The sequence below is a fragment of the Fukomys damarensis genome, unplaced genomic scaffold, assembly GCF_012274545.1.
Source record: "Fukomys damarensis isolate Sample0158 unplaced genomic scaffold, DMR_v1.0_HiC HiC_scaffold_23, whole genome shotgun sequence".
Lineage (NCBI taxonomy): Eukaryota > Metazoa > Chordata > Mammalia > Rodentia > Bathyergidae > Fukomys > Fukomys damarensis.
The window spans coordinates 10,169,301-10,184,408 of record NW_022900935.1 but is presented as its reverse complement, the minus strand read 5'-3'; the positions used below and the strand labels follow the sequence as shown (position 1 = coordinate 10,184,408).

The following is a 15,108-nucleotide window of genomic DNA, read 5'->3' as shown; positions in this document are numbered from 1 at the left end:
TTGTTGTTGTTGTTGTTTTTTTTTTTCAGCAGTATTTGAAATAATTGACTTTATTTATTTAGGTACTGGGCATTGAACCCAGGGCCTTTGCATTGAGTTCTATCTTAAGCCCCTTTTTTTTATTATTTATTTATTTATTATTTGTGGTACCAGGGATCAAACTCAGGACCTTGAGCTTGTGAGGCAGGCAGCAGAACCACTGAGCTAAATCCCCAGCTCTATTTTTTTATTTTGAGGCAGAGTCTTGCTAAATCACTGAGTTACCCAATCTAGGCTCAAACTTTAAATTCTCCCATGTCAGCCTTCCAGAATGCCAGGATTACAAGTGTGTACCACCACACCTGACTTTAACTGCTCCCTTCTTGAACATACCATTCCCTTGTCTTCACTGACACTGCATTTTGATTTTGTTCCTGCCTTCCTGGTTGTTCTCTTCTTTAGTTGCTATATATGTGTATCCTTAACAACCAGCCATTATGTGAACTGGGGGAGCTCTCTTCTGCACATTTGACTTTAGTTCTCACTCATAAGCATGTGACCAGACATTACCTCCTCTAAGATACTTATTTTAGTTGCCGTAGTGGTAGACTTTCTCATTTCTTCTTTCAGTGACCTCATGCAGTGATGACACACTGACCCATTCAGTTGTACAAGCAAAAAAGTGAGAAATTACCCTTAATACCTTTCTCTCTCACCTCTGTATATCTAATTGATCATTAGGGTGTATGGATTTTATCCACTCAGTATCGCTGGAGGCATGTAACCCAGCCATGTAACCATATGATCTTGACAAGTTAGTAGGTATATTTCCTTTTTAGGTTAAATATCCCTAGCTTCTTCATTTACCTGGTGCAGTTTTCTGTTTCATCAGGAAATACAAAAATATATTCCCAACAAAGGAATATAACCTTCCCTGAGTAAAATTCATATTTGAAGTCTTAACATTGAAAAGATGATTTTACAGATGGTTAAATGATATGTCTATTTGTTTGTAATATGATTTATGTTATTTATATATAGTTACAATTGTGGTTGGATAATCCAAAGATTCAGCTGACGTTTGAGGCTACTCTCCAACAATTAGAAGCACCTTATAACAGTAAGTAGTATGTTTGATAAGACTGATTTTGGACCATATTGCAAAAATGGATAACTTTTTCTAGGAATTTCATGAGTGCAATTAATTTTTTCATATGTACATACATATATAATTTTGCCCTCTGCAGTGCAAAAATTAGCCTATTTTTTATGTTTTTGTTTTCTGGTTTTTAAATTGTATTGACAGATGAATTCAAGAGATTTCCAAATTTTCTTAGATTTTGTTGTGCAGCTTTGATCTGTGTTTTATTTTGGAACGTGATTTGGTAGCTGTCTGGCTTTATTTCCTACTTGACCACCAGCAAGGGCTTACTTAGAAAGTTTGGCCAACATGAGTGAGTATTACAGCTACTTTACAAAGGTTTATCCTCCATATCATCTGTACTGGAATGTCATTCTAAAAAATTTCGAATAATGTGATACACATTTGGGCTACCTCACAGACTAAAAAGAATCATTTTACCTGAAGCTTATGGGAACACGTGTAGAAAGACTTGATGAAAAGTTAGAAAAGTTTTCGGCTTAAACTGTTGCAAATACAAACATTTTAAAATTAATTTATCTTATAGGTGATACTGTGCTTGTCCATCGAGTTCACAGTTATTTAGAGCGTCATGGTCTTATCAACTTTGGCATCTATAAGAGGATAAAACCCTTACCAAGTAAGGACTTACCTGGCCAATTAATTTAATAGTTTTAAGTTATGTAAACTGTATTTTATATCCATGGTATTGTTAGCATTTTATTTTGATTTATAAACTTATTTAGTCAAAATATTCTCATTTATCCTTTAAGTCAAATTTAAAATAAATTCTTTAAATAAGTACACATTTCCCTTAATTTCTAGCTTGATAGGCACTTAGAAAAAGATTAGATTTCCAAGTTTTAGAAAATCAGAGTTTAAAAACATTGTTAAATGTAAGCAGTTTTGCAAGCAGGAGGTTGAAAGTTTTTCTCTAATTGATTTTTTTTTTTTTAACATAATGTTTTGGTAACATCTGCCAGAGATCAAGAAGTCAGGGATATTTTGAGAATTAATACATTTATTTCTAATGTCTTAATTCTTCAAAAAAAAGGAATACTGATTTAAGACTGCAGAGAAGTATATCTTAAAGGAAATATACCCAGAATTATGTCCTTGAATATGTTCTTGATTAAAACGGGCAAATCATTCATGATGTATTAAGGATTACATATACTAAAACATTATTGAAAATAAGGAGAAAGTAAATTTCAAGGAAATGAATTTGATTTATAAATAGTTCAACAGTTGGTTGGTGATAGATTGTCTGCATGTATATAGCCCTGGGTTCCAGCCCCAGTACCATTTTAAAAATTAGGAAAAAAAGTGTTAATGAGTTTTTGGGTTTTTTCCATATTTTAAAAATAGCTGAATTTGTTACTTTTAATGGATAATGATATGTTAAGAACCAAGAGATTTTTATAGGGGAAATAAATAAACAAATTCTAACAACAAGATACTCTTGATTTTTTTTTTTTTTTCATTTTTTTGCTTTTAGCTAAAAAGACAGGAAAGGTAATTATTATAGGCTCTGGAGTCTCAGGCTTGGCAGCGGCCCGACAACTACAAAGTTTTGGAATGGATGTCACACTTCTGGAAGCCAGGGTAAGAATTTTATTTTGGGTTTATTAGGCTGACCCATTGGAAAATGGTAAAAGAAATTACCTGTTTCAGAGTAAGGAATTGTACATCTTAAACTCAGCCAAATTGATTTGTATACTACGCACAGTCTTTTTTAGATTGCTAATTTATATTGGATGAAGTGTTTTTTGTTTTTGTGGTGCTGGGATCAAACCCAAGGTCTCATGTGCTGGCAAGTACTCTACCACTGAGCTGCTACCCCAGCCCCTGGATGAACCATTTTTGACAGTAAAGCTTTGAAAAGTGCTCATTGAGTATTTTGAGTTTGTAAGGAATCCAGACATCCTGAATATTTTCAGGACATTATTTCTTGAGGTGAGCTCTCAAATTTGGGGCCCTCATGGATTTACTCTCTATTGGAGGCAGTTTTTTGAAGTGGTGAATTGTATTCCCTGTTTGATAGTCAAAGAAGAAGAATTACTTCACATCAAGCAGAAATCATCTTTAGGCCCAAATGAAGCCAAGATCTTGGTTTCCTTAATTATTAGTCCTAGAGAGAAAAGTAGAAACCAAAGGAGGAAGGGGTTGACTCCATACGGTAGATCAAGGAGCACCTTATTAGGATGCTACTAGGAAAGTTATTTTCATGATTAACTTTTGGAATTTAATTGTCCTTCAGTGGATTAGTCTTCCTGAACTCCCACTATTAAAACCAAACCACAGGGCCAGGGATTTAGCTCAGTGGTTCTGCTGCCTGCCTTACAAGCATAAGGACCCAAGTTCGATCTCTGATACCAAAAAAAAACAAACCATAATACACCACCTATTAGGTAAACTAAGGAATCTAAAATTTTATAAAAGTTTTTAAATAATCACGTACAGTGCAATCGAAATTCCTTTTCATAACCTGCAAATTTTTAAGATATCTTAAAATAGAGTCTAGGGAAATCGAATATTTTCCTGATATAATCTGTTACTAAAAATAATGTTTCATTAATTCAAAAATATTTATGTACCCTCTGCTTACTACATACTAAGGTTATATAATTGAATTATAACTAAAAACTAAGTAAGCTTTTCCCATATTTGAAAGTCTTTAGGGACTATTTAGGGACAAAGTGTGTTTTCAGTGTTACATGCTCAGTGAACTCCACCACAGGGCAGTCAGAGAAATCGTCTTGTCAGATTATTAACAGACGTGTCAGGTGAGTGGTACACACCAATGGTACCAGCTACTCAGGAGGCCTAGGCAAGAGGATTGCTTGAGCTCAGAGTTCAAGATCAGCCTGAGCAACATCATGAGACCCACCTGAGGGTGGGGGAGGATCACAGCTGACTGCAGGCATTAGGGGAAGAGTCATGCTGGGGTGGCAGAAGTTAGCATTAGTATTTGGTGCTGGAGTTTGTGAACATGTATTTTCTACATGGATGGCTCTTATGTATCCTGTACTTGAAGAAGAGGCATTAGAGAAAACTGGATAGAAAGATAGTACCTTTTACTACAGTGTCTTTTGCCTGTTAGAACTATTTCACATCACATCATTTAATTCTGTACCTCTTACATATTACCACCTACCTTTCTCCCTCAGTTTCTAGTTAAATTTCATTTGTTGTTTGTGCCCACAGTAATAGAGTGTGCATGTGTACATACACCCAGGGCCTCATGCATGCAAAACAAGCACTCTTACCACTAACTATGTGCCTAGCCCTTTTTATTTTTATTTTTAAGTTTTGAGACGGCTGTTTCCTAAGGTCCTGGAATGTGTGACCCTCCTGTCTTAGCCTTCTGAGAAACGTGTACCACTGTGCACCACCATGCTGTGCAGTACTGTTGCTTGCATTCTTTGTAAACTCTACGCCTTTCTTTTTAAATCGTGAAAGACTAAGCACCTGGTATGCTAAATTATTGTGGTTAAAACAGAATTGATTTTGGCCATTTAATGTCTAATAGGATCGAGTGGGTGGACGAGTTGCCACATTTCGCAAAGGAAACTATGTAGCAGATCTTGGAGCCATGGTAGTAACAGGTCTTGGTAAGTAATTCTTAATTTCATGCTAATAGTCTGAAACTCACAAGATTGTTTATAAGCTTACATTTTCAAGCCATAGAAGCAGTTTTAAAATACATTGGTTTGGGGTACTATGGTTTGGGGATTTTGTTTGTTTGATTTTGTTGTTGTTGTTTTTCCCAGTAACAGTGCAGAATGGGTGAGTTGTAAAGAAAATGTTTATATTGGTCCATACTTGTGGTCAAAGGTCTAGGGAGTCCTTGCTGAAAGAGTCCTGAGATGGCACACATTATCATGTGGCAAGAGACAGGAAGTACACATATATGTCTCTGTCTTCTGGTCTTTCTCGCTCTTACAAAACCACCCAGATGAAATCTTGGGGCTCCACCCTAATTATCTTATCTAATAACTTCCCAAAAGCCCCACTTCTTTACACCATGATGGGATTAAATTTCTGCTCCTTTCATAATAGCGTAATTCAGCATAAGTTTTAAGGAGAAAACTCATATTCAAACCATGGCAAGTACTTTTCTTCCATTAGTGAGAAGTGAATCGCCAAGTAGTCTTCCTGAAGGGGTACATCGGGGTACATCAGTATGTGCAAGGTATATGTTGTTTCTACAAGTCTTTTGACCTGGGATTATCTTTTTCCCATTTCTAAGATATCATTCTATGTAAACAGGCGAGTGGACCTTTTTATTTGGGAGCATTTTTTATGGCATTATTTAATGGCAGAATATTCAAAACCACAATTTAGAAGATTAAATTGTTAGACAGTAAGAACTGTATAGCCCCTAAAAATTATGTAGCTCCTAGCAGCATATAAGTGTCCACATTATATTACTAAATTAAAGAAATATCATGAAACAGCACATGTGTTATTATTCTTTTTTGGATACGATATGTAATTTTAATGCATCTAAAATCTAGAAGGGTCTCTAATAAAATGTTACCTCACGGAATTATGGCTAATTTTTTGTTTTTTCTTTATGCTTATCTTACATATTTTTACTTTGAGCATTTTAAAGATATAATTTACATACTCTTAATTTTTGAGCTTTTTAAATTTTGAGTAAAAATATTTTTACTTTAAAGTTTTCCTTTTCATGGGTATACTCAATTGAGTCTTTTTCTAGGAGGGAATCCCATGGCTGTGGTCAGCAAACAAGTAAATATGGAACTGGCCAAGATCAAGCAAAAATGCCCACTGTATGAAGCCAATGGACAAGCTGTAAGTTGAGGACAATCAACTTTTAAAAATTTATTTGGTTCAGTTGGAAATAATCTGGACAGAATGTGTAACTAAACATACACACAATATAAACTGAGAAATGTAATATTTTTCTGGTTTCTTAACTCTGAGCTATACGGGAAGGGATTATTGTGTATGTGGATATTTATGTCTGTCTATGCATTTATCTGTATAGTAGACATTTGATGAAGGCTAGCTAGTTAGATAATCTTTGTGTTTGACTGTAGCCACTTTTCCAGGACACCTATGGAATCAAAACCTGATTCTTCATTTCTTTGTATTGTGCCTCCCATCGTGTGCTTTAACTCCATGTGCTCTTTATGACTTCAGTTTGTGTTTATAGGCTCAAGCTTTTGATGGGCTAATAGCCAAATTGGGGTGGGGGGGTGCTTATCCAAATGCAAAGCTAGGTTAAAGTGTTTGTAGACTAGAGGTATAAAAACTTCTAATTCTTAGTGCCACAGTAGTGTGAAAGTGAAAATCGGTCTGTAGGAATGAGAGTAGTTTAATGATTGTGAGATGGGTTTATTTTATTTTATTTTATTGGTACTGGGGATGGAACTTGGGCCCTCGCCACTTGCAAGGCAGGCGCTGGAACCACTGAGCTAAATCCCCAGCCCATGAGATGGGTTTAGATTGTGAAAATATATTTGCTATAGTTTTTGGGGTGAGTGAAATTCAAAAGTTTGTATTCAGGGGCCAGGGATTTAGCTCAGTGGTTCGCCACCTGCCTCTCAAGCACAGGGACCTCAGTTCGATGCCTGGCACCAAAACAAAACAAAACAAAAAAGTTTGTATTCAGCAGAAACATTCCCATTAGGATAAGAGTCCATACCTCTCAGGATATAAGCACATTATTATCTTTATGTTTTGAGAAAGGGAAGATTTGCTCTATATATGGTGGCTTAACTACCTTTTCTAAAAGCGATAGATCTCAACTCTTCAATTTTATATGAAGGGCCTTAAGGGATATCCTCACATATTCTAGTCTACATTAGACTTAATTGGGTTGTATCAGGAAAGGACACTGAGGATGTGCCTTCGTTCCCATTCCCACCATCCTGGTCCACATTTACTCCTAAGGCTTTAAGGAGGCTTCTGGCAGAATAAAGAACACAGTGAGAAAGAATGAATTAAAGATTAATTCAGCCATTCAGTAAATAGTCTAGTAATACTCATATACAGTTGTTTTTGTTGTTGTTTTTTTAATCCAAGGCCTTCACACTAAGATTTATTATTTTGAAATAGAGTTCTACTGAGTTACCCATATTGGGCTTAAGCTTTCAGCCTCCTGCCTTAGCTTTCCAGGGCACTGGGATTACAGGCATGTATTACCCAACCCACAAATATTTCTTTTTCTCAAATTTTTATTGTGGGAGTTTAAAAATAAGCACAAAAGTAGAGAATACTATAATAGACCTCCATTTTTCAGTCTTGTTTAACTTAGCCTCTTCAGTTGGATTTTTTTGTTTTTGTCTGTTGTCTAAGGTATTTTAAAGAAAGGTACAAATGGATCAGTAGATAGATCATAAATAGCTCAGTAGCTCAGACAGATTTACCAAGAATTAGATAAAAAGAACAAATTGCTACAGAAGAACCAAGGGAGTGGGAAAGTGTGTGGAGGGGGCAGGGGTCAGGGGAGAATATTTGTGAGGAGCAGGTAAGAACTGCAGCCTGTGGCTGTGGGAGGGAATGACTTTGGAAACAGGGGACAATGTAGAGAGTTCTCTAAAGGGGGATAAGCTCATACTAGAAAGGCCAGGAGATTCTGTGCTGCTCAAAGTCCTCTAGTAGTTTTGCTATACTTGCCTGGTATTTGATGGAAGGTGGGGTGGGATGAATGTGTACAACTCTGCCTATGTGATTGTGTCTGCTGTAGCCTTCTCAGAGGACCTTCTCTTAGTAGTTCCTTCAGGATCCAGCAGAGTCTACATCACATAGAAATTTACTCAGCCATTGATTTTTCTTTAGTAAACTATTAGACAAGATGGGGTTGTGTTTCTCCATTCTTTTACATAAAGAATCAAAAAGAGGGTAACTTCATGGTTTTGTGCTTAGTATGTAGGAATTAAATCTGTCATCCTTTGTAAGGCCAGCACTTAATCAGAGTTATAAAAATCAGAGGTAATCCTGACGTAAAGACATATATCCATTTGGTTTTTAGATTCATACTGTTTTAATCACCACAGTCACAAGAATTCCTGAAAGAAGTTACCCTGAGTCTTTTCTCTGGTTTTATGTGGACAGCTAGAATGTTGAGGTTCTGTTTATTTTTGACAGGGGAAGTTTATTTTATAGTTCTAGATTACTAGAACAAGGGCTGTCCTATAAAGGGAATAAAATACCATAGGGATATTTAGGATGTCTGTGTCAATAGAAGGAATCTCCCATATCTTACTGTACCAAGTCTGTAAAAGCAGAGCTAACACAACAGCTTCCCACAGGGTGAAGTTATATATACTTCAGCCTATCCTGTAATCATCTTTAACTAGACAAGGTTAGGAAACGGGTAATTCATATCAGAAACATCTTGGTAGTCACTGTGATGGAGCTGAAATATGCAGATGCATAGAAGTAGAATAAATGTTCCTTCATCTTCTGTATACTAGCTAATTACTTGGGGCTTTAGCCATTGCCACCCCCACCTCCACTCCCAGTACTGGGGATTGAATCCAGAGCCTTTGCTGTGAGTTACATACTTAGTGCCCCTCCCCTTCCCCTTTTGAGATGAAGTCTTGCTATGTTGCCAGGCTGGGCTTCCTCAGTGCTGGGATTATAGGTATGCAACCCCATGCCTCTTTTCAAAAATTTTTTTAAAGTAATGGAAAAGCTATCTTTTTGTGTGTGTGTGTGTGTGTGTGTGTGTGTGTATGGTACCGGGGATCAAACTCAGGACCTTGCGCTTGCCAGGCAGGCATGGTGCCAGTTAGATCCCGGCCCTGGAAAGGGTATCTTAATCATTTTCCTGTGGTGCTGTAGCATTCTGCCTTACAAGGTTTCTGGTTGGTTTTGGAGTATCTCTTCCCAAGTGAGATCTGAAGACTCAGTTACTTTGAAAAACTGAGATTTTTATTTTCTTCTTGGGATTGGCTTAGCTGTTACAAAGAAAAAGGAAGAGCAACTGGAGATTTAGCTCAGTGGCACCGCGCCGCTGTCCCCTAAGCACAAGGTCCTGAGTTCCAATTCCCAGTACCAGAAAAAAGAAAAAGGAAGAAACATAATACCTAAAAGATGATGGATGCTAGGCCTCTTACAAAGCCCTTTTAATTGTACATCTACTCAGCACCTATAATACCTAGCAAGTTTTCATTTGTATTCATATACAAATGTAGGCTGTTGCTTCGGGGGTTTTTTGTTTTTGTTTTTGTTTTTTGTTTTTTTTATAACACAAGTCTGTTAGCTTTTTTGGTTTTCATATGCCTTTGAAGAAACGTCCTCTGTATCTTTACAGCAGTCTTTCTCTTCCTCCTTTTAAATCCCAGTGTTTTACAAATATAAAAATCTACCTTTAATAGTCTCAAAGTTCCAAAATAAGCTGAGCGTGAGAGCTCATGCCTGTAATCCCAGCACTCAGGAGGCAGAGGCTAGAAGATCACTGAGTTCCAGGCTAGCCTAGCTACACAGAGAGTTCAAGGCTAGCCTGAACTACACAGTGAGACCCTGTCTCAAAAACAAAATTTTAAAATAGTTTTTCAGCTGTCAAATATAGATATAGTACTAGCTTAACTTTTCCAGACTATATTTATTCATTTAACAGGAATTTACGGAGCACCTCTCTGTGTGCCAGAAACTGCTAGAGTGAACTACTTAGATCTGTTGTGTGTCTATACCTCTTCACACACCCAGTTACTGCTGTAAATAAGACAGTCACTTCTAATCCCTGAAGACTCCTATACAAGGTGTCAGGGTAGAGGGCAGCAGTCTCCATTGATAGAAGCACACTGAATTTTACTTGGATCAAAGGCCCAGTGTCCTTGTTGTAACATTAGGGAGAATAGCTGTATTTTGTTTCCTTGCCTGTTTGGGAAAATTTGAATTAGATACTCTTGAATGTAAATTACTTCTAGATTTTTCCAGGGGAGCTAATTTTAATCTTCTGTGTCCCTGTAATTCTGGAAGTGGTCAGTGGTGTGAGGATGGGGAGGTAGAATTGAGTGTGTCCTCCATTAACCAGATTTGGCTATTAACACTTTTTTTAAACATAATTTTTCTAAGAATTTCTCAGGCTAAAATCTCAGAAGCTTCTTACTGGAACATTGCAGCCCTTAAGTCCATGCTAGTCTGGTGTTAGAGCGCTTACTTGAAGTAAGATAAATGTAAATGTGTTTAAAGACTTGAAGGGTTTTGGTAATGGAAGGTAATCAGGGGTACACCTCTTTTGAGATTATTTCCTGCAAAAGTTAGGAACCTTGTCCAAAAAGTTATTTGGCTTTCCTTAAATTTATTCCCCACGGGCTGGACACACAGGCTAGGCTGCCCTTCTGCTGACGTGTAGGTATTCTTCCTATAATCTTCAGGACCAAAACAGTTAGGATTGAATCCATTTAGAATAATGCAGCTCATCAGATTCTCAGAATGCAAGCATTTTTATTTGGGGCTTTCATAAAAAATAAATATCTTTCAATCCCTGGTACAAAAAAAAAAAAAAATTTGAAAGTCATAGTAATAATCGTTTGTTTCTTTGAGAGAAGATTCTGTATTATTGTTCTTTTCACCAAAAATGCTTCTTAGTTTGTTATTACAAGTTCTTACTGTGTTGGAATGTAGAAATCCACCTGCCTTCTAAAATGGTGCTTAACTCTTCGTGATCTTTTATTGCATTCTTTTCCCAGGATCATATTAAGAACCTAGAATAAAATGGTCAGGTAAAAGTATTGTGACTTATGTTGAGATTGCCAATATTTCAACTCCTTTATGTTACTCTTTTTCCATAATTATAGAACTAACAGAATCCAAGGGTTTCTCACTCAAAGAAAAGAAATGGCACAGAGAGTTAAGGGTGCTTAAGAGGGGAGTCATTTGCTAATTCTTTTTATTGCCTGAATATGTCCAATAGAACATTTTTTAAAACTAGCTCATTTTTTAAAGTGAATTAAAATTTTAAATGTATTAAAACACATTTTTGCTTTTTTTCCTGGTCAGTATTAGTTTCTGAATGGACAACTATTTTGTTATTTTCTAAATATTCCATTAATTTCAAATTGAAATTTTAAAGTTAGTGGAAGAACAGCCAGGCTTCAGCCCTATCCCTGGCTGCCCTTGGAACATCCCTGTAATTGCTTAACTTGGCAGAAAATGGGTAGGCCTGGTTGCTATTTCACCTCATCTCCTAAAGCTGAGCCTCAGATTGAAGGGGGTGCACTGGAGAAGTATCCTATCATCTGGTGTTGGTCACGTGTGGCAGTAATCTTTTGGTTTGATTTTTGTTTGATTTTGTTGTTACTGTTCTGTGTTTTTCCTTTCATTGAATTTTGATTTGTTCTCACTGCTTCCGGACACCTCACCTCTCCCTGCCTTTTTAAAACTGCCTTTTGCCATTTCTGTGCCTCTTGACTTACTAGTTTGGTCTCTATAATCTGTTCCTTATTTCTCTGGTGGTTGCAGCTTCTGAGCTAACAGAATGCTTCTGTCATGCTGTGTGTTTTTAAAGCCTTGATTTTACTGCTGTCGTACAAAACTAAACTTGATGTGGCTGTTGGGCTGTTATTTACAGTTTATTTCTCTCTCTGCTGCACTGGTTAAAAGGACACTGTCAAGGTATTTTTTTCATAATTTTTCAAATCATTTTCCTCACTGTTTACAATAACCCATTAAAAGCTTGACACTTAAATCTTTTCTTTTCAAAGATCCTCTTCATCACACATTCACACTGGTTTGTTGTTGTACAGTTGCGCCTATATGTTGGGCTGGTGCCATTTGAGTTTTTGTCATTGAAAGCGCATGTAAAACATCAGTTTTTTTGTGGGGAATGTGGGTGGATTGAAGGGGAAAGTGTAATAAATCAAGTGGGCTGCTTAGAAAATAGAGGGAAGAAACAAAGGGTCAATTTGGTCCCTCTAACCTTGACAGTGTCCCTTTAAATATTTCTCTACCACACACCTTGGACCCCAGTTACTGAGCCTGAGTGCTGCATACTTTCTCAGTATGAACACCCCTATGTTACTGTCACCCTAGCTGCAAAGATTAAAGCTTATCTAAAGCGAGCCATCCAGCTGACACTGGAAGAGCTTTAATCGGTCCCATTTGCATTCTTATATACGTATTGGCACATTCTGCCCTGCTGTAGAGGCATGTGTGATCTAGTCCCTCTTGCTGTTGTAACAGCTTCTTACTAGGCATTTTTGAAGCCACATGTAGAGATAGCAGCTTCTTACACTGCAGAAAAGACAGTTTGTACACTGTATCATTGGTCAGCTAGGTTGACATAACTTTGTAGAAATGTAGCTGTCTCCTGTTTGAAAGGAGAGCTAGTCTTCTCTAATTATCTTTTTTAGCATCATTGCAGGAGTTGCACTAGAAATAAGTTTCTGAGCAAAATTTTATTATTTGAGTTCTCTATATATGACCATCAAATCAGTGAGGGAATATAATCAAGAAAGTAGATAAACTTCCTGACAAGAAGGTCTCTGCCACCTGCTGTCATAGCCCTATAAACGAAACAAATGGGGACATCACCCCAAGCTCTCTTTTACTCCATGGAGTTGAAAGGGTGGGTCGGTTGTTTTCATAGGACCCCCCTAACATATAAATGACACTGAGCATCCAAAGGCTGATTCTCAGCCTCATATCTCAACACAAACCACAGGATCCTTAGAAATTTAGATTTTCTGTAGGTGAAGGATGATTTACTAATTCATACAGATGTCCTGATCTCTTCTGATGTAGTCTTTTAATGCTTGGTGCTTCAAGTGTGATTGTGATGAAATCACAGATCCACAGGAGAGCTGCCATCCTTTTACTTTGCTTTTTTTTTTAATTTTAATTTTTTAGTTCTGCACTTCTCAGCAGGGTTTTCCTGCAACCTGACAGCTTATCTAATGAAGTAACTTATACGGTCAGTGAAGAGCAGAGGCCTTGCTTCACACTCACCCGTTAAATGGCAGGGCAGGAACTAAGGAATTTGAAACGAGTGGAATCTTACTTTGATGATTCTGTCAACAGCTACCTCTGGTTTTTGAAGATCACTCCTCCTCATCTTAATGTTAACAACTTTGGTGTTTTGTTTTCCTATTTACAATTTCAGGTTGAATGAAGGGAAATCCATATTTTGAATCTCATATCCCAGTTAGTGCCCAGCTGCTTTTTCCTTCTCTTGATTACTGCCGCAAATTCAGCAGTATTACTTTGGGACACAGTGAAACTATAGCAAAGGGATGCATGGTATCCATAAGGAGGACATGGTGTGGCCTAGAGCGTGGTCCAGGTTGATGACCTGCTTTGTAACCTTTCCTTAGTCTACCGCAGTGAGGAGCCAAACCTCCTGGTGCCTCACAGTCTAAAAGCTTAGGACATTTGACTCTGAAATTATTAATCTGAAAAATAATAAAGATGCTAGTGTGTTCCTCTTGATAGGCATGAATTTCACTACTTTCTTCTGTACCACCTGAAATTCTTGTCATCTTTGAGGGGAAGCACATAATTTGGGCTTATTTTCTCATCCTGCCTGTATCACAGAAGTTCTCAGGTGTGTTAATACATTTTTGTTCTCTGGGACTTTGCTAGTGTGCCCTTTGCATGTCAGCCCAGCTCAACTCAGTGCATGTCAGCTCTGTGCACCTTGTGCTCCATGTATCTTCAGCACCATGTACGGCCCATGGCTGTCAGTACAGGCAGAGTCCCAGCTCTGAGGGCAAAAGTGGAAGAAGAGGGAATGATCAGGACAAAAACATTTCATATTTCATTTAAATGGGCTTAACCACTTCATGGAAAAGAAAAAATCATTTCCTCAAAGGCTTCCCCTTTGAGATACATATTTTGATCTGTTTAAATTCTAGAGCATTTGTGTCTTCATGGATGGCTGTGTTATAGTCTTATAAGGACCAACTCTGCTATACTTCGGATTTTCAGGTTCCTAAAGAGAAAGATGAAATGGTAGAGCAAGAATTTAACCGGTTGCTAGAAGCTACATCTTACCTTAGTCATCAGCTAGACTTCAATGTCCTCAATAATAAGCCTGTGTCCCTTGGCCAGGCATTGGAAGTTGTCATTCAGTAAGTACTTTGATACCACCTATTGTATATTGGCTTAAATCTACAGATTTGCTGTTTGTATTTTAAGTTGCTAAGTAGTCTTGTTTGAGCTAGTTTTTACTTTCATGTGAAATTATTAAACTCCAAAGTAAAAGCCTTTAAAACAGTTACATCCTTAGGGAACTTTTCAGTTCTATAACTTGCTGTATTGTATGACTTTGTTACTGTATTTAACAGCCTAGGCAGTAATTTGCCACCAGCCAACTTTCTTGTTTCCAGGTATTAAAAGTCCCATTGGGGGCTGGGTATTTAGCTCAGTGGCACCATGCCTGCCTTACAAGTGCAAGGTCCTGAATTCGATCTTTGATACTGCAAAAAAGTCCCATTGGGCCTCGAAGTCTTTGAATCTTTTGATGGGCACTTATCTGGTGTGGCAGAGCTGTCTGGGTACCTGGGGCACACATGTTCTCTCTTGTAGGTTACAAGAAAAACACGTCAAAGATGAGCAGATTGAACATTGGAAGAAAATAGTGAAAACTCAGGAAGAACTGAAAGAACTTCTTAATAAGGTATAATTCTGTATTTTATTCTTAAAAGCTATAATAGGAGGAAGAGCCTTCAAGCTAGAAATTTGTAAGTGGGTTTCTGGAGTTTTGTCTCCATGAAGAGAAAGTCTGCATAGCTGGGACTCATTCTTAAGCAAATGACTAGTCAAAGACATAGTCTTATTTGTCTGTCTTTGAATATGACACTACTGATTAAAATTACTAGAGGAAATAGATCTTTCCTCTGTGTCTGGTTCCCATTAGCTGTGCTAACACTGGCTCACTGCTGTCTGCTGAATTCTAGGATTTGAGAGAGATCAGTGGCTAAGTACCCATTGATGAAGACCAACAAATCAGAGCCAGTTCATTGCCATCATTATTTCTTTTTTTTTTTTTTCTTTTGGTATTTTTG

General features: G+C 37.4%; 1 protein-coding gene across 3 annotated transcripts in view; it reads left to right on the top strand.

Moving 5' to 3' along the window:
- Kdm1a (lysine demethylase 1A) overlaps positions 1-15,108 on the top strand; it is a 49,824-nt gene that overhangs the window by 22,723 nt on the left and 11,993 nt on the right. For 2 of the 3 annotated variants that reach the window (XM_033767713.1, XM_033767715.1), the window contains 8 exons: positions 1,021-1,099; positions 1,668-1,760; positions 2,619-2,725; positions 4,653-4,734; positions 5,847-5,941; positions 11,708-11,719; positions 14,030-14,172; positions 14,630-14,720. In XM_033767713.1, coding sequence (XP_033623604.1) covers positions 1,021-1,099; positions 1,668-1,760; positions 2,619-2,725; positions 4,653-4,734; positions 5,847-5,941; positions 11,708-11,719; positions 14,030-14,172; positions 14,630-14,720 — 702 coding nt within the window. The remainder of the gene's footprint in view (positions 1-1,020; positions 1,100-1,667; positions 1,761-2,618; positions 2,726-4,652; positions 4,735-5,846; positions 5,942-11,707; positions 11,720-14,029; positions 14,173-14,629; positions 14,721-15,108) is intronic. The other variant, XM_033767714.1, reaches the window with a different exon arrangement.